Raw genomic sequence first — 24,529 nt, 5'->3', positions numbered from 1 at the left:
ACTAATGTTTGTCACATGTTCAAATCTTGAAAACAACCTCTTGTAGAGGATAAGTCTACGTACATTTACCCTCCCAAGCTTTACAGTAGCAAGAGTCTCGTGCGCTGAATTGTTCTTTCTTTAATTTCTCTCACAATGGAACTTCAATGGGAACCGAAGTTAGGGTTGGACAAGAAAGTATGTATCCCTTACTCCCTTAGGCCTTACCAATAGGATCCTGAAAGGCTTTTGAAGTTTGAAAGGTGTAGTTAGATGGGGACAAGGGTACGTTGCTGCCTTGCTGTATACTGAATAGTAGTAGATACACAGCAAATGAATGGGTACTTCATATTGTGAAACACACACCTCTTATCATAAGAAAAAAAGTGAAATACCCTTTGTCCCTTTCCCACTTGCCAGGTTCAGCCACTCTCACCTTTAAAGTTTTTCTTTTTAACTCCACGTGAAGGTGAAAAGCTTGCAGGGAGGGGTTATACGTTCTTGTATGGCTTGTTTTCTTATGGTTCTGAGTTCTGACGTACTTGGTGCACTGATGTTTTCTTTTCCTTTTCTCTTCTTTCGTATTTTTGTGGGGTTGTAGCCTTGTGGGGTGGGGGGTAAATTGAATGGTTACGCCCATGAGATAAAATTTGGAATTTAGACTACAGGGATTAGTAAAAGACAAGAAGTATAACATTTTGGAGTTCCAATTTTTTTTGGATTTAGAATTATGGTGCACAGTTAAATACCAAGTGAATAGTTGAAAAAAACATTCTATTTTTTCATGTGGAAGAATGATGTGATAAATTTGATTATTGGATATATATTAAATGAATCATTTAGGTATGTCTTTTTTTTGTTAACAACGGGTATTTAGGCCATGGACGAGGTTGAATGAGAATCATTTGACTTTCATCAAGAGTTGGTGAAGAGCAATAAACACCTCCGTGTGACTTGCCCTAAGGAGGTAAGAAGAGTCCAACTCAGAAACACAAGCTTCTTGAGGCGAAGGTCCTTTCCCAACTCTACTGCTCCCTTGGTGTTGTTTGAGTATATGTCAAATTATTACTTCAAAATCAATTATTTGTCTTTCCATATAGTTCATTACCCTCCTTTGTATGTCATGCAGTAATGTTTACCTTCTTGGTAATCCTAATTTATCAAACTTCTTGTTTTACTATCTGAAAAATTCAAATTCTTTCGAAATTTGACATATGACCAAGGTCTACCTGTTGATAAAGTTTCAATCCCATTTTAAACTGCCATATGATAGAACTAAGTATAATCATGCGTCAATTCCATATTTACTCCATTTGTTACCACAAATAACCCCCTTTTTTTTTTTTTTTTTTGCAAAGTGTTTTCTATGACGGGTTAGTATCAGCTGCCTGAGTTTAAATATCATCTTTTTTTTTTTTTTTCAATATCATCTGATGACCATAGACGACAACAATACACCCCTCTTCTCTCTTTTATGTATATAGTAATTAATGGATTTACCAATGAGGGGCTCCTTTTTTTTTTCTTCAATGAGAAGGAGAATGTGGTTGATTGGATGGCTAATTGCATGCTTTTTCCGTGAATGAACTAATATAAACCCCTTCACCATGTGCAATGACCAACTTAATTATGAGAGAGAGAGAGAGAGAGAGAGAGAGAGAGAGAGAGAGAGAGAGAGAGAGAGAGAGAGAGAGAGAGAGAGAGATTCATCATTTGGTGGAATAAAAACATAGATTACAAAGTGGGTACTGATACTAATCACCGAATGAAGGAGATTCCCAAGCCCTTTGAACAAGGGGAGAAGATATAATAAAGGTAATAAGTTGCAAGTAACCCTAATTTTTAATTTGTAGCAACAAAGCTTTGTTTCTTCTGATCCAACATTGGAAAAAGAGCCATGAACTGCGCATATTAAAGAATTTAAGACATGTTAGTTTAGAATTAGAGAAGAAAAAAAATTAGTCTTGCTAACAAGTTAGGGAACAAAAAGAGAGAACACACACTTGGACCAAGCCTTCCTTCACTGTTGACTGGCCTCTAACAGCTCTATCTCTATCTCTATTTCTAGAGAATAACCAAAGGATTCACAACTTGGTTGCAGCCCATTCGGCCGCCCACCTGATCTCCCCTGAAAAAGGGTAAGCCACATGTGGAGTGTGATAATGGTGCCTTTTTCATATATAGACTTCAAGAACAAACAAGACAACCCCAACCCAATCCAATCTCTCCCCTCAGATCTTAATTCCACAAGTCTCTTCTCCAACTGCAGTAGTCAATCCCAAACATGTCCTACTAATTGCTTCTTTGTTTGTTTTGGTTTTGGTGGATTCCTACCTGCTCCATAATTCTATCTCATCACCTTAACGATTATTCACAAAAAAAAAAAAAAAAAAAAAAAAAAAGAAAAAGAAAAAGAAAAAGAAGAAGTTAAATATGATTCACGTTGAATTTTTTTTTTTTTTTTTATGAAATTGATTCACGTTGATCAGTTTCACTTTTATTTTAAAAAATATTTTTGATACTTATGGAGTTTTATACTTTTAGCTGCTTTTGAAAAGACTGCCTCCCTTATTCCCTTTAATTTTTTTTTTAATTTTTTAATTTTTTTTAAGAGAGAAAAAAAATGAATAGAGAGGGTGAAGTCTTTCCTCTTTCTGATTTCAATCGAATCCTCCTGATCTCTTTTAATTTGGTCTCCTCCTTTCTTTCTCCTTGAGATTTAGCATTATTGGCCTTCTTCCTTGTTTCATTGGACATAAGGGGAACTGTGACTTGATGTTTCTCAAGGTTTTCATTCTTGTACAACAGAGTCATCATTAAGTGATCATTTGATACTGGAAGTGACAATACCAACAATAAGACTTTGTTTTCATCCTCAATTGAAACCTCCAAGCTTGCAAGTTGACTTATGATGATCTGATTGAAAGTGTTGAGATGTTCTAATAAATCATAGTCTTTTTCTTTTTATAGAGAATACAACTGTCTATTCACGAATAACTTGTTCGTTAGGGATTACTTTACGTCATGTAGATACTTTCGAGTTTTGCCCATATCTTTGATATTGATTCAAGATTCACCACATATTATATGGTGTTATCTAATAGATTGAAATGGATGACGCTTGGGCATCATCCTCCTCCATCTTTTCCGAGTCTTCATCACTCATTTTCTCTGATTTCTTCGATTTCTTAATATAGTCTTCTTCAAATCCTATTGTATTAAAAGATTTTTCATCCCTCGCAACTAGAGGTGAAGTTGTTATTTTCATTGAACCTCTTAATGTGATACTTGATGCTTGAGCCCTTTCTTGCTATCATGATAACGAACATCAGAAAATAGAATACCTGAAAGCTCTGATACCAATTTATAGAAACAAAAACCTAAAATGATGCAGAAATAAATGAAATTCATAGGCAAATAATTGCAAAATGCAATGATTTACGTGGTTCAATAAGATTACCTACATCCATGATGAGATGAGATCTACTTCGCTATTAAAGGAGAACAGGGTTACAACGACTCGTGGTCGTGTGTCTCTTTAATTACAAAGAATACATTACTCCATAGCAAATATATAGGGAAACTGATTTACCAAAATACAAGACATCGTACCCCTAACAGTTTCATGCTTGGCTTAAGCTCTTTAAAACTTGATAAATTGAAACTCTTCCAAGTTTTAGGGGAAAATAAAAGAGAGAAAGAATTTCCTTCTATGGCCAATTCATTAATAATAATCTTCTTGCATTACTCCATTTATCAAATCTTTTCACTTATTTATATAATAAAGCTATAGGATCTCAAACTCTACTTTTAAAGTTCTATGGCCGAGATTGAATTACAAGGAAAGAAATAAACTAAAATAGAAAATAAGAAATATAGTAACTAAAATATATAGAGTACTTGTTACAAAAAATACTAGAAGAAAAGACAATGGAAATTGATAAACATTTCATCAAAGAAGATTTCTTAGCATTCTGGTAAATCTGGACACTAAAAGCAAGTTTGGTGGTTGATCGGAACGGTTGGGTGATCGACTAGATTACGCTGGGCCTTGATGCATGCTGAACTCATGGATTACATTCTCTTGGGATCCTTTTGTCTATAAATTTTCATCCACATAGGAATTGCCTACTATGACTACAAATCAATCTTATCCCAATTGAATGTGACTGACTACATAGATCCTTGCCCTCTAATCAGTTCTGTTCAAGGTCATATTTGATACAAATGCTTAATCCATGCATGTCTTTCCCCATATGAACTACCATGTAGCAAAATCAGGATTGTTATCAAAAGTTCAACCCAATGTAAACTCTTAATTTTATAACTAAAAGGATCTATGCAGAATTGCATATTATGGTATTACCTCACTTTTATTAGATTGCTCCTTTTCATGAGCGAATAAGAATGAATTGAGGTCGGGGTGATAACAATTAAGCATAAATAAGTGCTTTGAAATTTTGAATTTTTGGTATACCCTATTTTCACAAACAACAATGTCTTCTTTTTTGAGTGACAAACATATCTTTCAGGTAAATTAAGATTCACCCTAGTTAAAAGATTTAATCATGTATTAACAAAGGCTGAGTTTTCCTTAAACCATGGTGAGAGGGGAATTCCTTCACTATTAGCCACCATGACTTAGATGGGTGTCAAGAAAAGTGAAGTGAAGAGTATTTTGGACCTTCAACACATAAGGGGATGATAATGACCTAAATTTGTGAGTGAATCTTTCACCACCTGTAAGGGAAAACTTTCTCCTATCAACAAAGGACCTTACTATCTCCATTTCATTTTTTTTGAAGAGGGGATGGGGGGAGGTTTTCTCCACCGGTGGAGGAGGGTTCACCCACCATCCGTGGGAGTCATTAAACAAAGTAAGCTCAGTATTTTCAAGTTCCAGCTAAGGGGAAAGATAAAAAAAAAAAGGGGAGGAAACCCTAATTTTATTGTAGGGTTGGTAAGATTTCCAATTATGTGGACTAGCATAGTCCAAGATTTGTTTCTAAAATCGGTTTAGTGGTGTTGACTATAGATGGAGTAAGTAGAAAGAATATAATATTATTGGTAAGTGATCTCTATGGAGATATTGGATTCTATTAGCACACCTTAATGGTATGAAATATTTATTACCATGTGTGGACCTAAGGTATTGTTTTCTTAATAGGGAAGAAACCCTAATTTTATTGTAGGTTGGTCCCTACTCTCATCCCTATATATAGTTATCATTGACCCATTAAGTGTGGCTAATGACCTAAAGCAAAAGAGAAAGAGGGTAGACCAGACTAACATTGATCGGATTGACACGAGGAGCATAGAAGAAGACTTTGAGGAGTTCTTATTCTTCAGTCATGGATTCAGATATGCCTAAAACGTATCTTTGTAGTGTTTACCATGCATGCTTATCGATCTTCATGAATCATTCCGTATTTATTTTCTATCAATGGTATTAAAGCCTGTTCAAGATAGATCAATGGGATGCAATTTTATCAAAATTTCTAAAACCATTATATTGGGATATATATATATATATATTTTTTTTTTGGTTTGAGATTTCCCTCCGCCGAGAGTGTTAGGACCGACAGCCAATTAGTTTGTCTGTTGTGTACAGTTCTTCAAACCAGCAAGACTTTTCATCTTGATTTTTGACCAACGTCATTTTTTGGTGATATTATTGTTTTAATTAAAGGTTAGGGGTTGGCGGCAGCGGTGTCTTGGCTGCCATGAGCGGTGGGGATTTCTGAGTTTTCTCTGATTTTTTTTTTTGGGAAGAAGGAGATTCCCTTCTATATTAATAAATAAGTAAAGAGGATCTTTGAGTCGTGTTCCTGTTTGAAGGAAACGTACAAATAAGGTTTAATTTTTTTTTTTAAAGAACTGAAATCATAGAAATAATATAAAGGTAACCCAATTTGTTTTCACTTCTGCTTTTGGATTCTGTTGACATGTCATAGTTCATGATGGGGTCATGTGATTTGAGCATGGTTATGTCCCATGTTCCCTACCATTAAAGTGTTGGTTATTGACTTATAAAAAAAAAAAAATATATATATATATATATATAATGGGTATACAGTAGCAATCCAGGTCTATAGGGTTTTCGTAATTTCAGAGATTAGACTTCCACTTAGTGGGCTAGTTCCTAAAGATGCGGAATCACTATAGACCATTCGGATGGATTGCAGTCAAGAAAGCTATATGACGAATGATGTGCTCTTACCAACACAGGTGAGTCTTCGTTTGGTCGATTTTGCTTAATGGTGTGAGAGTGACGTTTTGAGTTTCACTATTTTGGAGGTTCTCATCTTACCACCACAAGTGACAGAATCTACAATATGGTGTTGTTTTTTGACGTCTCGCCTTACATGTAAAAGATTTCACTACATGTTGGGCGATCTTGCCACCACAGATGTGACCCCAATGATGCCGAATCTTTTCCCAGTTGTGTTTTTCATAAAGTTGTTAAAATTGGTACTGGGATAAATCTGATTAATAAGCCCTAATTAGTTAGTTTTCATTATATTATTGGGATATTAATATGCTTTTGGTTATTGCATATTGTATGTTTTGATAAAATTTTGGTAATTATTATTGCTAGCTATGACTTCCCAATTGTCTTCCATCAAAGTTCTGAATGGTTCCAATTTTGAGGAGTGGATAGACTCTCTTACTGTGTCTCTTGTAATCATGAGACTCGATTATGCCCTGAGAATTGATAAGCCCCCCGAGCCCACAACTGAGAGTGATGCTAATGCAAAAGCACTCTATGAAAAGTGGGAGGAGTCCAACAGATTGTGCCTGATTGTTATGAAGCATACTATGGACAAGACTATTAAGAAGAGTGTGCCTTCGAAAGAAAATGCTAAGGATTTCCTTGCAGCCGTTAATACAAAGTTTACCAAATTTGATAAGGCTGAGAAAGGAACATATTTAGAGTGGTTATCATCCACTCGATATGATGGCACAAGTGGAGTACATGATCACATTATGAAAATGACCAATTATGCTGCCACATTGGGCGAGATGGAAGTGAAGATATCTGATTCTTTCCTTGTGTGGCAAATAATGCAATCGCTTCCATCATCGTTTGATACTCTTAAGACCTCCTATAATGCATAAAAATTGAAGTGGAATCTTAAGGACATGACTTCCATATTGGTACAGGAAGAGGAAAGAAAGAAGAAGGAAAAATTTAATTCTGCTTATTTTGTTTCCAATAATGGGGGTAAGAAGAAATTCAAGAAAAATTGGAAAGGCAACAAACAACAAAAATCAGAAAAAATAGAACAAAAAATTAATCAGAATCTGAAACCAAAGACTAAGGCTTTTAAGGGAAAGTGTTTCTTCAACAAAAAGGATGGACACATGAAGACAGAATGCTATGGCTATAAGAAATGGCTTGAAAAGAAAGGTACATCTTTACCTCTAGTGTGTCTTAAATCAAATTTAATAGATGTTTCCCCTGATTCGTGGTGGATTGATACTGGAGCAACTATTCACATCACTAATTGTTTGCAGGAGTTAAGAAGCAGGAGGAAAACAAGTGAGGAGAGATGATGATCTACATGGGGAATGAAGAGAAGACCAAAGTTGAATTCATAGGAGTAGTTAGATTACTTTTATCCACTAGTTTTGTTTTAGATTTGAATGATGTGGTTTATGTGCCATCGTTTAGACAAAAACATGTTTCGGTATCTAAACTTGACAGTTGTGGTTACACTTTTAATATTGGAAATAGAAAACTTACTCTCTATTCTGATTCTCTTATGGTTGGATCAACCTTGTTATGTGATGGTCTTTATAATTTGATTTGGATATTAGTTCTTCCAAATATGCCAACACTTCTTCTACTGTAAATTATGTGGTTACAAATCCTAAACGTGCTAGATTTGATGAAAATTCTTCTATGTTATGGCATAAAAGTTTAGGACATATTTTTAAACAGAGGATAGAACGATTGATTAAGGATGGTACACTTCCTTAATTGGATTTTTCAGATTTTGGAATTTGTATTGATTGCATTAAGGGGAAACACACTAGAGCTAAAAAGAAAGGTGCAACCAGGAAGGATGAAGCATTGGAGCTGATTTATACTGATATTTGTGGTCCATTCACTCCTACTACCATGGTTGGATACATATATTTTATTACTTTCATAGATGATTTTTTTCGTTTTGGTTTTATTTACCTTATTCAAGAAAAATCTGAATCCTTAGATGCCTTCAAAGTTTTTAAAGCAGAGGTAGAACTTAAAAGGGAAAAGAAGATAAAAAGTGTGAGATCGGATCGAGGTGAAGAGTTTTATGGTAGATATGATGAAATTGGGCGTAACCCTGGACCATTGCCAGATTCTTACAAGAATGTGGTATTGATGCTCAGTACACTATGCCTGGTTCACCTGAGCAGAATGGGGTGGCTGAAAGGAGAAACTGTACCCTTATGGATATGGTGAGAAGCATGATACGTAATTCAACTTTACCTGATTTCTTCTAGGGGGATGCTTTGAAAACAACAATATATATTTTGAATAAAGTGCCTAGCAAGTTTGTTCCCAGAACTCCCTATGAATTGTGGACTTGTAAGAAGCTAAATTTATCTCATTTTCATATATAGGGATGTGCTACAGAGGTGAAACCTTACAATTCTCAAATGAGGAAGCTTGATCCAAGGACCATTAGTGGTCATTTTATTAGTTATTCTGAAAGATCAAGAGGATATAGATTGTCCTACACATTCTACTAGAGTAGTAGAATCAAATCGGGCAGTTTTCTTTGAGGATGATCTAGATTTTCAGTCTGCTCAACCACATAACTTTATTTTTGAGGAGGAACGTCTTCTTGTACCTATGCCTGTGACACTGCCATCTACTGTATTGCAGCCTCACATTAAACAAGAGATTGTCCCCACTCAAGAATTTGTGCAACCTATAGTGGTTGAGCCTGCACCCCCTGTTGTTGATGAGATTCAGGACTATATTGCTACTGATGTTCCCTTGAGGAAATCAGAGAGAATTCATAGGCCTGCCATATCTGATGACTATGTTGTTTATTTACAAGAACATGAATTTGATATTACTTTGGATTCAGATCCAATCTGTTTTGACCAGGCTGCCAATGATCCCAATTCATCAATGTGGATGGTTGCCATGCAAGATGAATTGAATTCCATGTCTGTTAATGATGTTTGGGATTCGGTTGAATTACCAAAAGGATGTAGACTGATTGGTTGTAAATGGATTTTCAAGACCAAACGGAACTCTAAAGGTGAAGTTGGGTGTTACAAGGCCAGACTTGTAGCAAAAGGCTTCAGCCAGAGAGAGGGCATAGATTACAAAGAAACATTCTCACCAGTCTCGACAAAAGATTCTTTCAGAATCATCATGGCTTTAGTAGTACATTTTAATTTGGAATTTCATCAGATTTATGTCAAAACAGCTTTCCTAAATGGAGATCTTGAAGAGGATGTTTACATGCATCAACCCCTTGGCTTCAGGCAAGTTGATACAGAGCACCTTGTGTGCAAACTCAAGAAATCTATTTATGGTTTGAAACAGGCATCTAGACAGTGGTATCTTAAGTTCGATGAAGTTGTCACTTCTTGTGGTTTCAAAGAAAATCTTGTAGACCAGTGTATTTATCTGAAGATCAGTGGGAGTAAATTTATTTTCCTTGTGCTTTATGTTGATGATATTCTTCTTGCCAGCAATAATATTGATCTTTTGCATGAGACAAAACGATTATTATCAAGTCACTTTGATATGAAGGATCTTGGTGAAGCCTCTTATGTTTTGGGCATTGAGATTCATCGTGATAGGTCTTGTGATGTTCTTGGTTTGTCTCAAAAATGTTATATTGAGAGGGTATTAAAAAGGTTTAATATGTTAGCATGTTTCCCTAGTAAGACTCCAGTTGTAAAAGAGGGCAAATTTGGCAAGTCTCAATGTCCACAGACAGAATTGGAGCACAATCAGATGAAGAACATACCTTATGCATCTGTTGTTGGTAGTTTGATGTATGCTCAAGTTTGTACACGGCCTGACGATACCTATGTTATTAGTGTACTTGGGAGATATTTGAGCAACCCTGGTGAAGTGCATTGGGTAGCTGCTAAGAATGTGATGAGATATTTGTAGGGCACTAAGGATTTTATGCTAACTTATAGAAGAACCAATTCACTTGATGTAGTCGGCTACATTGATGCAGATTTTGCTGGATGTCTAGATGACCTCAAGTCTATTTCTGGATATGTTTTTATAATGGTAGGTGGGGCTATATCTTGGAAGAGTGTCAAGCAGACACTCACTGCATCTTTTACTATGCAGGCAGAGTATGCGGCGTGTTATGAAGCCACTGTTCAAGCTTTATGGTTAAGGAATTTTATGTCAGGGCTACAGATTGTTGACTCTATATCTAAACCATTGAGGATGTTCTATGATAATTCCACTGCGGTTCGTTTCTCTTATAATAGTAAAAGTACTTCAGGCTCTAAACACATTGACATTAAGTATTTTTTTGTCAGAGAGAAAGTTCAAGAGTCACAGATTACAATGGAATAGATTGCTATAGAAAACATGATTGCAGATCTTCTTACTAAGGGTTTGACTCCAAAAGTCTTTCAAGAGCATGTCACTAATATGGGACTTGTTAGTTCTTTTGATGCATTTTATTAGTGAGAGTTTTGCTCAATATGGTCGCATTTGACTTTTAGTTTTATTTTATATATATGATGCATTATTATTGTTCTCAAGAATATATATGCATTTTTATTATGGCCATTTGTTTACGTGTATACACTTATTTATTTGCCTTCTACAGAAAATTGAGGTTATATGTGGTGTATTTACCTCATTTGGTATCTGAGGTTCCAGTCAATACACACACATCCAGTCGCTAGCAAAGCCTCGTTTGATTGAAGTATAGTGCTAATGTTTTGGGACATCCGTACCCAGTTCTAATGAACTTCTTTGATTGAAGCTTGAGCGTTTGGGAGACGCTTGTAATTAATGAGACTTTCGGTATCTGTCTTATAGGGCTCATTTGGTTTTCGAGCCAGGACCAATTTGAAAATAGACATGATGATCACTATTGCATGTTATTTTCATACCACACTTTCATACTGTTCAACCCAAGTCAGTGATGTTATAAACACTTTGACGTGTTTGGTCTCATATCGCTTTAGATATGATGATCAATAAGGTTGGGTGTTTGTAATTTTCATTCTGACCAAGGCATTTGGCTTAAGGTGCACTCCATTCGACACTGTTTTGTTTGTGGTCACATTCAGTTTATCTAAACTAGAGAGTCATTTTAAATAAATTTTAAAATCTAAAACTTGTGACATATGCTACCCAAGTGGGAGATTGTAAGATTTTCAATTATGTGGGCTAGCATAGTCCAAGATTTGTTTCTAAAACCAATTTAGTGGTGTTGACTATAGATGGGGTAAGCAGAAAGAATCTAATATTATTGGTAAGTGATCTCTATGGAGATATTGGATTCTATCAGCACACCTTAATGGTATGAAATATTTATTACCATGTGTGGACCTAAGGTATTGTTTCCTTAATAGGGAGGAAACCCTAATTTTATTGTAGGGTTGGTCCCTACCCTCACCCCTATATATAATTATTACTAACCCATTAAGTGTGGCTAATGACCTAAAGCAAAAGGGAAACAGGGTATACCAGACCAACATTGATCAGATTGACACGAGGAGCATATGAGAAGACTTTGAGGAGTTTTTATTCTTCAGTCATAGATTCAGGTATGCCTAAAACGTGTCTTTGTAGTGTTTATCATGCATGCTTATCAATCTTCATGAATAGTTCTGTATTTATTTTCTATCATCTTTCACAGCCTGTAAGGGAAAACTTTCTCTTATCAACAAAGGACCTTACTATCTCCATTTCATTTTTTTTGAAGAGGGGAGGGGGGAGGTTTTCTCCACCGGTGGAGGAGGGTTCACCCACCATCCATGGGAGTCATTAAACGAAGTAAGCTTAGTATTTCCAAGTTCCAGCTAAGGGGAAAGGTGGAAAAAAAGAAAAAAAGGAAAAAAAAAAAACCCTAAAAGGTTTTTTCTTGACCATTTTTTCATTGAATGCATAATTCTAACAGTACGTATCAGAAACTTGGAAAATTTGTCTTACATACAAGGAACTTTCCTTGGGGCTGGTTTTTCACCCCTTTCTCATCTTTTAAGATTCCAGAAAAATCTAAGTATTCTTTATTTTTTTTATTTTTTATTTTTTTTGGGCGGAGTCAATGACAGAATCAAACTAGTTGTTCGGTCAAGCTTAAGCCCCTAGACCCTAAGTTTTTGTCTTTAAATCCGCAGCTTTCGGTGTCTAAGACCAGGAGAAAGATTGACCAACAGACTTGCTAAGTCCAACCTCAAGAGTTAATTTTTTTCAGAACAGTTGGTCTACATCCATGCTTTAACCTATCATAATGCTTCCTTTAGTTAGGATAATATTTGACGGTAATTTCTTTGTTTCTTCCTTTTCTTCTGAAATTACTGAATATTTTAACCTCTAGTGATCCTTTTCACCATTTTAAAAGGTAAATTTTTACTTAGAAAAGGAACAATACAGTGGCATTCTTGGAATTGGGTTGCAGGGGGAAAGACCCTTAAAAGAGTACCTGAGAGTCCTGACCCACCACCTAAATGGGGGGAAGGAGAAGAGTGGAAGCCCTGCACGTGCCCACGTGCTTCCATCCAGAAAACAAATCCAAAGCCGTAAAAGGATGGGGAGAGATTGAAAGAAAAAAAAATTAACTTCTTTTCTTATTTGAAAAAAGAAAAAAGAAAAAAAAAAAAGCAGAGAGGGAAGGAGGTGGTGATACAAAGGACTTGAAACTCTCTAATCACGTGGTCCCATCGATCCGTCGGCATCGCCAGCTCATTCACTGCTAATAAACTTACAGGTCAAAGCTCGGTCAACTAAGCCAATGCATGTCCTCCCTCCTCTTCTGTGTCTACAGTCTCCAATACTGAACCCCAAGAGTGAAGGTCTTGGGACAGAGAAGAGCCCTTTCTTTATTCTATCTTTTGGGAGAGAGAGAGAGAGAGAGAGAGAGAGAGAGAGATTTTAAACTTGCCCTCCTAGTACACAGACCCAGTACCCAGCCTCTTAATTTACTCCTGTAGCTTTCTATGCCAGCAATAGAATCTGCGAACACTGACTTACAACCCAGTACCTCTCCCCCCTTAAACCTACCCTGCTTTGATCTGGATTACCCAGCTTGCTATTCATATCTTCCATTTCATGCCTCCATAAATGTTAACTACTGCTCATCCACCCATTGGTTCATAGGCTCAAAAGAAAGGAAATTATACATTCATGACTCTCTGTCCAATGCATGAATCCATAATGGATGCAAACTAGTTGACAGACAAACATACATTGAGGACTAGGGTCATCCATGATAATGCTGTAACACTTGCTCTTCATTAATCTGAAAGAGTCCTGGGGGAAAAAAACAAGTATATAAAAAGATGCAGAAAGGGATGGAAATGACAAACAAACAACCCCGTGATGCAAATACAAAGATTTATATAGTTTGACAAGATTATCTATGTTCATTGTAAGATGAGAGATCTATTTCGCTATCAATGGAGAATGGAGTTACAACTAATTATAACCATTCACCGTCACACCTCTCTCAGATTAATTACCAAAAAACAAAACTTTTGATCTGTACAAATATATAATGAAACCCTATATATACTGGTAATTTATCGAAATATCCATGTAGCTTAAAAGTTTTTACATCACAAGGGTACTGCATCAGCCACTTATTCTAACAACGGAATATAAGACATTGTTCCCCAGCAATGGATTGGGACTTGGAAGACAAGATTGCTTTGTGAACATCAAAATACTGGCATAAAGAATGCAAATGCTTCTGAAATTCAACAAGGGACAATGTTTCTGTAATCTAATCCTATCCACCATAAAAATACACATAAAATACACAAGACACTGTACTTGTATAGAAACTATTAGCACTGTTTCCATTCTTCATCAACTTTTATTTTTTTACTTAGGGGATGAAAAAAAGGTGTTGCTGTTGCGCAGTTGCAGAGTTGCAGAGTTGCACTTGCAGGCAGAGTCAAAGACGACAAATGTATCTAAGATGTTGCCAGTACTGTAGCCACACATAGCATCACATGACATAACATACATAAATAAAATATTCATTCAAACCCTAGTCACATTTTTATAATATATATAAATACAAACTCCAGCTCCACTTCTCAACATGTTTAAATATAAGCATCCAGTGGTAGTAGATCTTGGGTTCTTGCTATGGCATGCTTAGACATGTTCAATACAGAGCACCAACCAGGTCTCTATGCTCCCATGAGCCCAAGAATCTCCTTCTCAAATGATTTTGTGGATGCCCATGCCCAAGCCCAACAAATGATCAAGTATGAATGCAACTCCAGAGAAGCAGCACCTGCAGCTGCGGCCTCCTCATCCGACTTTGAATTCTCTGTCACCAATTACTCCATGATGACAGCAGATGAGCTCTTCTTCAAGGGCAGGTTGTTGCCCTTCAAGCAGGATAACTGCACCAACCAGTTTCAAAAGATGACATTGAGGGATGAGCTCCTCATCCACGACGATGACTGTGATGATGGTGTATCTCACAGGCCCCCCAAGGGTTCCATCAAGTGGAAAGGCCTTCTGGGTCTGAAGAGGTCACACATTCTTTCCAAGAAAGCTGATAAAAGTGATGGGTCTGTGGACAGAGCTGCAGAAGGAAAAGGGTCATCAATGGTGATTCATGAAGAGCTGCCCCTTGCCGAGGCTTCACAACAGGTGAGCAAGAAAACTAATAAATAGAAAAATTTCTCATATAATAATTAGGAAGAGAGAAAATAAAGATTTTTCCAATGGGTTCTGATGGTGGTTTTTTGATGCAGGAGTTGTTGGTAGATGTAGTGAGGACTAAAAATTCAAGAGATGTGGAGATTGGGATATGAATGATGCCATTGTGGATGAAGAACACGGACGTACTTCCTAGAAAATTTACTTGGGTTTTTCTTTGGGGTGGGGATATTTCTGCTAATTCTAGAGGAACTTCTGATAATTAAGATTTATCTGTGGGTAGGGGTTTTAACCTTGATTTATGTTTCCTTTCATCAACACTTTCTTACATTTTTTCCCCTTCCAGAGGTTAGTGTTTGGCTGTTTCTATGTATAAAATATTTGCAGTTGCAGAATTTCTATGTTTTATTATGCTGTTTACTGACAGATCTAATCCTCATCAGATCATGTTTTGACTTGGATTAATTGGTGCCTTATTTGTGGTGGGGAATTGAACAGTTCATGTAGCTAGAAACCTCTTTTCATCTTCTTCTTCTTTTCTTTCTTTCTTTTTTTTTTTTTTCTTGAACTTTCTTAAATGATGAGAAAAATTGATTAAGCAATAGATACGCAATGAAATTGCTAGACACCGTAATGCATGGGTTTAAAGATTCTCCATTAGAAAAAAAAGAAGAAAGAAAGAGGTTTCTCCTTTATTCAAGGAGAAGATGAGATAAATTTCATCTAATTCCATAACCATCCATTGAGAGAGAGAGGGCCCTCCATTAAATGGTGGGTCCAGGCCGATGGTAATATAAGACTGAAAAGGGGAAGGCAAAGTTAGATTCAGACAAGAACATAGTTGTGGTAGGGGAGATTAATTGCCCATTTCCTTTATAAAGAAGTAAATGAAATGGTGAGCTGTCATCGGGTTTAAGACAACAAAATTAAAGAAATGGGGGCCATTTTGACCCACATCTCGTGAGGGTGGCTGAGACTCTGATTTTAAAGAATGAAAGTGGGTCATTGCTCACATTGGACAACCCCAAAAATTAGTTATAAGGACGCGTGCAACCTTAAGAAGGGAGGAATTGGAGCCTAACCTGTGCGGCAGGTCTCAATACAGCCCTTCTTAGCAAATGGATTTGGCGTTTTCATAAGGAGCCTGTAAGTTTATCCGGCAAAGGTGGTTGGGGACTGGGGTGGTGTGGGGGTGGATCTCTGCTCCAGTCTCTACCCTCTAGGGTTGAAATCGTCTGCAATTCCGATCTCGTACAATTCCGTGTAATACCATCTTCAAGCGGTAACACGTGTATTGATACCAATACAATGGTCCAGATCTGGTACAACTAATAAAACATTAAATCAGTGAAGAGGTATTTAAATCAGATCTGGACCATTGCATTGGTATTAATACACGTGTCACCCTCTGAAGTTGGTATTGCACGGAATTATACGAGATCGGAATTGCAGACGATTTTTTTCCGTACCCTCTAAGGAGTGAGCCTTTGGAAGGGGATAATTAATGTGCTCTATCCGTGGTTTTTCTCGAGGAAGGTCAGATATTGCTTGAACATTTCCTTAAGATCGTCAAGGAATGGAAGAACAAAACATAGATTCTGAAGGGTTTTGTGTTTCTTTCCGAAGGCTACCTTATTAGAGGGGTTTAACTGAAAATTTGATAAAATCAAAGGAACTGGAGATCCAAGGGCTCATCCAAAAACCTATATGAGGACGTGAAAGGTTAAGGGTTCACCAATGACCAATTGGGTCAAGCATTTCAGTTTACCCTGACTGGGCCAACACCTGGTTAGCTGATATATCTAGATAATTCCCTATGAGAGCACCGGAGGCTTAAGATTGTATCATGCTGGGACTTAATTATTTCTTTGGGGGTTTGGGTTGTGTTTTCTATGCATGCCATTTTCCATGATTTTCGCAACACATTTTTAGATATTTAAGGAAACCTTAAACAATATAAAGATTTGGAATATTATTTGGATTGAACTCCTTTGTGGCGCAACACAATATTTGGAGCGTATCCAACGGCCAAAAACGTCTTGGCATGGAGCCCAAGGCAGTGGCACGTAGCCGAAGACATTTTTGGGCGTTGGATGCGCGCCGAACACTGTGTTGCGCCACAAAGGTTTGGGGGGGGGGGGGTTGAGGAACCTCCCAGAGCTATAAATAATGGGTCTTACTTTAATTTGGAACATAGTGGTACCATAATTATCTGATTTTGCTTTGGGGTGACAAAATGAGATGTCTGCATAATACCCCTTTTTGACTGTTCTGGAACAATAGAAAGTAAAAAAATGTGATCCTTGGACACTTTAGGTCCTCAGGGTGAGCAAAACTCAATACCCAACTCAAATGTATTGATGTAACGAGGTAAAATGATAGTGAAAATGGGGCCTCTTCGGCTAAATGTTGTCGAAAACTGGAGACTAAGGATTTGGGGGGGTGAAAATAAGACCCTTTTTATACCAAATCTTTCACGAAATTGTCTTGAAAGGACCATATGACCTGCAATAATCTCACACCATCCAAGTGGTGTCAGTGAATGATGTGAGATTGTTACAGGAGGTCATGATCCAGGAGAGAATCCGGATTGGTATTGAAGAGCCACTAGTGAAGTCCTAATTTAAATTCATTTGAAATCATTGAAATATGGGTGAGAAAAGTAAAGTTCGGGTCCAAACCAACTAGTGAACTTGACTCAACTGGGCGCCGCGCAGGAGGGGGAGGGGGAGACAAAGCAACGGGTGTACCAAGGAGCTAACCATTGGGGATAAAAGAAAATGTGGTAAAGGGGTTCGGCCTGGGAATCCACATGATTCTAAAGGGGTAATCAAAACCATGACAACTCCGCAGGGGAAATCGGTGAGAATATACTTCCCCGAGAAACTGCAATAGTTCCACAGGGAATAATGAGATTAACTTGTATGGTTGCTCCATTGGGATGTGATCAAATTAAAGTTGCAAGACTACTCTACTGGGAATGTGACAAGAATGAGTTTGTCACCACATCATTGGGGATTAACGAGTGAGAGTGAAGTTTTGAAAGATTTCTCCACTTGGGATATGAATTCAAATTCTCTGTGATAGACAGTGAAAATTTAACAGTTAGGAGAACCCTGACATGCACCGCAACCTTTGAGTCTTTATTATGACTCACTACCTTCCGCTAGAAGATTTTTGTACCTTGAGATATATCACCTATAAATATGACTATAGATTATCGATCCACTGGGGGTGGGGGGGGGGGGGGGGGGGGGGATCGTATATAAGGGATGACCTTAGCACTCTTCTGGCCAATCCGTCATTGTTTTCATGCTCTTTTATTGTAGCTTCACGAGCGGCAAGCCCTGTACTTTGGGCTTTCTTTTGTAATTACTTTTGAGCTATGACTTGGCACCTTGGGCGTACCCTTTTGTACCGAAATTTAACCTTATCCAACCTATCATATGAACTTGGTACTATTTTTGAGAGGAGAGGGGGAGGCCATTCCTTTTTTTATCTTGTTATCTTATAGAAATAGAACAATGGTTTACCACAGCTTAAAGATATACATATTGAGAGTGTTTCCGCCATTTGGATCTTTGGAGGTATTGAAAAGTACAAGATAACCTTTGAGTTGTGACAACCCAGAACATGTATAGGTAACAAGGGTTTAGTTATCGGTACGGATCAAGATCGGTAAGGAGTGGTGCATATCGGTCACTTTTATCCTTTTTTTTTTTTTTAATGTACATCTTCTTATTATTTTATCCTTGAAATGATATGGGCAACTGATCCAGATTGATCAGGTATCCATATCGATCTCAGCTAATATGATACGATATGGCCAATACTACCGATATGATACCGATACTTAAAACTATGATAGGTAACCCAAGACAAAGCCCCCTACACCTAGACACTAAGGGCACATGCACCTAGGAGAGGCACAATGATCATTGCATGTTCTTCTGTGTCATAGGGCCTACTCTCAAATAGAAAACTGTCCCTCAAAAAGGGGGAGAAAGAACCTTGCCCATCTTGCAATTTTAGTATAGAGATAAAATGACCATGTTATTAATAATAAAAAGAACAATCTCCGTCTAGTGTTTGTTATACCCAAACTCAAATGGGTGTGAAAGATCCAATTGCCCTGTGTGCTAGGTATTTTCATATCCAATTGTGTTTGGGCAAACGGTTGCAGATGGGTAGAGTTCAAAAAGATATTGAACTCTTTTTTGGGGGGAAGTTGGAGAGTATTGTGGGAGAGTGCAGTCTCCACCAACACCCCCCCCCTACAGTTTGTCTCTCTCCTCTACCCATATAGGTCATTTCACATGGGGAGAAGAGAGACAAACAGGCAGAGGCAGCGCTTCACACCCCCACCCCCACCTAGGGGTGTCAATACCAAGCCCGCACTGGTTGAACTGACTAGGCCCAACCATTTAAAGACCGGCCCCGGCACGCATCGATTATTAAATGTGTTGTGCTTAGGCCTGACCCAGTTATAAATAGGTAGTATATGGTACAAGGGGTATGACCGACGAGCGCTCGACTGGCCCGTCCTGTTTATAAGCCCGATGTAGCCCGATCGTTTATATGTGTATATATATATACTAGTAAAAAAACACGTGCAAATGCACGTGGAGGTAGTTTCCTAGTTAAATATTTTCTTAAGACAAGATTATTGGGTTAATCCATTTAAAGTAAGTTCTACAAAACTTGGTGACCTGATTTTTCAAAGTTCGCATTTTCTAAAAACAAAATTAAACCTAATTATTCTGAATACAATAGAGAAAATCCACAGACTAAACAATACAATTCTCATAATAGAAATAAGATGGGAACATGAAACATAAGAAACATATACCTCGTCTTCTTCTATAAATGTTTTGAGAATGACATCAATCTCACAAATAAAATTATAAAACCAAAACCAACATAAACACAAAATCAAATACTGAGTGAAGAACAATCAGATTTTGCATCAGCACAAAATTTAATTTTTATACTTGGCAAAAATAAATGGTCTACACTACCAATTCTATTGGATTTTCAACAACCAATGATCCACTTAAACAAAAATAAAATTTAGCTTGGCAAACGTACCTTGTGGATATAGAGTATCTGAAATTAAGAAATGCAGTGCCACTAATCCAAGAGCAAAGGAAACTGAAGTTGAGAAATTTTGCGCTATTGTAGTTGAAAAGAAATCGGAAATTGAGATATTCTGAGCCATTGTAGTAGAAGAGAAATCAAAAAATTGAGAAATCATGGGATATTATAGTTGCTTTTTTTGTCTTCTTTGTGATATATATAGGGAATGATAGTATATTATAGAGATAATTCAAGAGTAGTAATGGTGTTATTAGTGAAGGATTCCATCAAGGAAAAACTTTTAAAATCGATCGAAGAGGATTGAGGGAAACAGTTTTTATGTAGTAAATCTCTCCATAATTTTTCACTTCCTCCCCACTCTCCATAACTCTCTCTCTCTCTCTCTCTCAATATTTGTCTTTTTAAATCTCCCTATTTTTTATCCCCCACGATAGGGAAAGAAAATTCACGCCTATTGTGGGTTGTTATGTGCCCAATAATTATATTTAATGATTATTCCTCCCTTTCTCCTTCATGTTGAGAGAGAGAGAGAGAGAGAGAGAGAGAGAGAGAGAGAGAGAGAGAGAGAGAGAGAGAGAGAGATAATAATTATTTTTTTCATCTTTCATTTTGAGGGGTCTTTTGGTATTTGGAAATTTTATTTGGTAGATGTCAATGATTTTTTTTTTATTATCTTTTTGAAAAGTATACCAAAGATAGGAAGTACGTACTTTTTAATATTTGTATGATAGTATGATATATATATATATATATATATATTTATAGAATAAGGTATATATTGATATTTTTATCAATTTTTGAATGTAGTATCTTTTTCGAAATTGTTGATTATGTAAAAGACATATATTAAAATTTCTTAAATCTAAGACAATTACGGGCCGTTTAAGGTTTTTTTTAGTACATTACCCGTTTAAGGCCCGATTATAGTCCGATTAGAAGAAGCCCAGTTGAATTCTAGAGCCCGACCAAGCCCGACACAAAATTGACCAAGACCGACTCATTCCTTAAATAGGAAGGTCACGGTGCAAAGATATAACCTGACCAAAATCGTCCTGGTTAAACCCAACCAAAATCGACCCAGGCTAACCGATTGACACCCCTACCCCCATTTATTTATTTTTGGGTAACAATCCTCATGAACTTTATAGGTCATTAAAAATCCTGATTAGATGAGATGAACATCTCCACTTAGCTCCTCATTTTCCACGTTCGTACTTACTACTTCATCTTCTTTCTTTTTTTTTTTTTTTTTTTTTCATACTTCATATCTCTTTCTTTCCTCGTTTTCTGAAGACTAAAACAGAAACGGCAAGGGAAGATGGGGGAGACAAGGAGAAAGAAAAGTTTTCATATATGTCATGTGCAGACTAGAATTAATAAACCAAATACATTTTAGGGTTTTGCTAACCGCTTAGATCGCTGACGGTCGTATCCCAGTTCCCAACATGTCACATGGGCTCACGGTCATGTGGGTCTCATGTGGGTCCATGGTTGAAGGTATGGGCTGATATTGCATGATATCGCTAGCCATCAATGACCGATACTATATCCATGGAACAATACAGATCAAGGGCAAAACTGTCTAGAAACTTGATTTTGAAGGGCAAATTAGGGGCAGAGCTATCTAATATTGTCCGATCTGTACGGATCTACATTTATATTGTATTCATTATCGGATGGCAGATACCCATTCCGATGATGTACACTAATTTAATCTGTGGCATCAGAAAATTAGAACCCTCCATAAGGACTGGAATAGGGGCACCTGCACGGTAGGTTAATGGAGCTAAAATTTCTGGGATAGGTAAACCCGACTGCTGGAGATCCTTTACTTACATGTCAAAGATTCGATCTTCATGGACATATAATGATTCTTGACCGCTTAAAGCACAAGTAAATGACAAACTTCAAAAGAAAAAAAAAAAAATCACAAGTAAATGAGCAATGTATTCTAACAAACATCAATAAATAAAGACATAAAAAGGGCCATCCTCTGACAATAAAAAATGAATAAAAAGGAGAAGAAATGTTCCCGTCACACCTTTACTTGGATTGGGCTTGGGCTTGGGCTTAGGCTTATTTGCCAGCTCTCTTTCACTTTTCATGTTGGGCCCAATAGGCCTAAATATTCCAATCAAATTTGGGTTCCTCACTAAGCAGGTAACAACAGACCTAGAGTTTACTTGCCTCTTCTAAAGAATCTAGATTGATATTCATGATGGGTCATTATTTGATGGACAATTTTTTTTTTTTTGGGTGAATAAATAATTTAATACCAAAGGAAGGATGATAAGGGGGAGGGGGAAATATAAAGCCTTAAAAGGCACAAAATGCCCAAGGGGGAAAAAAAAAAAGAAGAGGAGGAAGATACAAGTCCTAGAGAGGGAACCAAAATAAGGAACGAAACCCATACCAAAAGCAAGAAACCATGAAGCCATGTCTCAAAATAAAACAATCCCTCCAACAGGGAAAGCTCTAAAGGAAAGACTAAACAACTTCCTTTTCTTCTTAAATTTCTTCTTTTTACTGTTTTTTCCCTTGGTAAGATGGTCCATTATACCGGGAGCAACATAATCAACGGTTAGGTCATCGTTGGACCAAACTTCACCCATGGTGAAGAGAGAATCACTCTGGCAATTGGATATCACACCCTCTGATTTGTCTGAGGAAGGGTATTCCAGGCCTTCATCAATAAGTGACAAGAGTTAATGATAAAACTCACCGTTCTAAAGTCCAATATAACATCAAATCACTGTGGAAGAAGAGATCCTATCTTCAAGAAGTGCTCCCTTTTTGGTTCACAAGTACTTTTTGAGTGACTAGCTTGAGTAGTGGATTATCCTTTTCTCTTGTTGAAAAAAGGGCTTAAGGTGGTGGTTCGATCGGATATGTTATTGTTTGTGAGACCTAATACCTGTGCTACGCACTGCGGATGGAATCATTCATGTATTTTCACATCCCAATCAATGAAAAAGCTCAAATCAGTCTCACACTATTATGTCCCCATATCAACCATATGGAGAGTTGAACCTACATTGGTTTTTCAAAGGGAAATGATGTGGGGTGATATAGCAAAAACATACTCTGGCGGTTGAGGCAATGAGGATCTAACGGCTAGGGTAAATGCCCTCCCAGCTGTTGGATTCTCATTGTCACTCACTGCTCACCGCTAAATATTCGAACATGTTGATACGGTCTTGGGTCCTCTCACCTTGTAAGCCGGTTTACAAGATTGAACTCTTCTAGGCCCATATCACACACAAACACACAAGTTACTAACAATCTTCATTGGTGATGGCATTATAATGTCTTTTTTGTTCTAACGCCACTTGAAAGTATGCAGTGAAAGAATTCGGAGGGTACAAAGCATGATCATGTTTTTTCGGGCTTTTAATTTAGAGGGGGAAGAGGGGGAAATAATAGAAAAAAGAGAATTCTTTGAGCAAGCAGCATAGGGGAGTGTAACAATCAATGGGGATCATGGTTTTAAAAATCGATATAGGCTCCTATTGATACCGATTTCTTATTAATCAAATACCTATTTTTAGAACCATGGTCCGAGACCCAATCCCAATAAGGTAAATTCTTCCTAATTTTTGCCTAATCAGATCAGTGTTGGCTTAAATTGACATCGTACCATACCGAATTTTCTCGATATAATACAATTTCGATATCTACTCTTGATATGTTGTATCGTATTGAATACTGTACATGTTGACACCTTACTTTAAATACATAGTTCCATATTTTAGTATCAGGGGTGGAAGATTAAGGCTGTGTTTGGTATGCATTTCCATTATGAGAATGTACATTTCCATTATGAAAATACAGAATGCGTTCTTAATTGAGAATGAGATCATTGTTTGGATAAAATGTTTATTTAAAATGCATCTTTTATAAGATAATGCTCAGACATTTTATCAAACACCTCATGGGAGGAATCTCTATGGTGAAAATCCTAGACAATATTACATCAATAACTCACAAAATAAAATATAAAATGTGGAATGGTTCCTTAGATAGTATTGCTTACATCAAACCCGTAAAGATCTCGAGGAAAACAAGAGATTCTTGGATTTTGGATTCGAGAGGAGATTTAAAGAAGAAGAAAAAAAGAGAGATTTGGGGCAAGAGAAGCGGTTTTTAGAGATTTGTAAGAATGAGACTTTATTCCTTGGGAGAGAAGGTGCCTTTCATAAGATTAGTGGCGGAGCTATTTTCATCGGGCTGTGCCAAGACCTGGAGATGGAGAATGCAGAATGGGAAAATATCCCATTCCAGAATGTGCTGCATTCTTGACCAGGTTTTAGAATTTTGAGAATGGAATGATTACCAAACAATGTTTCTAACAATCCTAAATGCATACCTGATATGCTCAAATTAACCGCCCAGTAAGATATTGACACGTGGAACCTTGTTACAGGGGATATCCAAAACACCACATCCAGCCATGAACTTCAGATACCAAGATAACAAGGAGACTGGAGTCCTCTTCGAGTAGCAGAGTTGTAATAGGACTCTATCTACCTAAGGAGGGATAATACCCAAAAAAGGAATATTCCCCACAAAGGAAGGAAAATGTGAAGGATGAAGTCCTCCCAAACCGCCCCAAGCCTG

General features: G+C 37.1%; 2 protein-coding genes across 2 annotated transcripts; both read left to right on the top strand.

Moving 5' to 3' along the window:
* The first annotated feature begins 6,579 nt into the window (after nucleotides 1–6,579).
* On the top strand, nucleotides 6,580–7,098 carry LOC122062940. The gene has a single exon (XM_042626600.1). It carries the CDS (start codon nucleotides 6,580–6,582, stop codon nucleotides 7,096–7,098), a length of 519 nt encoding a protein of 172 aa, XP_042482534.1.
* A 7,126-nt stretch (nucleotides 7,099–14,224) lies between these two features.
* LOC122062943 lies at nucleotides 14,225–15,241 on the top strand. Its single transcript, XM_042626605.1, has 2 exons — nucleotides 14,225–14,806; nucleotides 14,911–15,241. The coding sequence occupies exons 1-2, from the start codon at nucleotides 14,291–14,293 to the stop codon at nucleotides 14,968–14,970; spliced, it is 576 nt and encodes a 191-aa protein (XP_042482539.1). The 5' UTR covers nucleotides 14,225–14,290; the 3' UTR covers nucleotides 14,971–15,241.
* The last annotated feature ends 9,288 nt before the right edge of the window (nucleotides 15,242–24,529 follow it).

Source organism: Macadamia integrifolia, unplaced genomic scaffold, assembly GCF_013358625.1.
Source record: "Macadamia integrifolia cultivar HAES 741 unplaced genomic scaffold, SCU_Mint_v3 scaffold1149, whole genome shotgun sequence".
NCBI lineage: Eukaryota > Viridiplantae > Streptophyta > Magnoliopsida > Proteales > Proteaceae > Macadamia > Macadamia integrifolia.
This window is presented reverse-complemented; position numbering and strand designations above follow the sequence as displayed.

Bases quoted from the DNA above. Each gene is read 5' to 3' on its own strand.
- LOC122062943 (XM_042626605.1), top strand. From the start codon at position 14,291: ATGGCATGCTTAGACATGTTCAATACAGAGCACCAACCAGGTCTCTAT. The intron at 14,807-14,910 runs GTGAGCAAGAAA...TTTTTGATGCAG, and splicing joins TTGCCGAGGCTTCACAACAG to GAGTTGTTGGTAGATGTAGT.
- LOC122062940 (XM_042626600.1), top strand. From the start codon at position 6,580: ATGACTTCCCAATTGTCTTCCATCAAAGTTCTGAATGGTTCCAATTTT.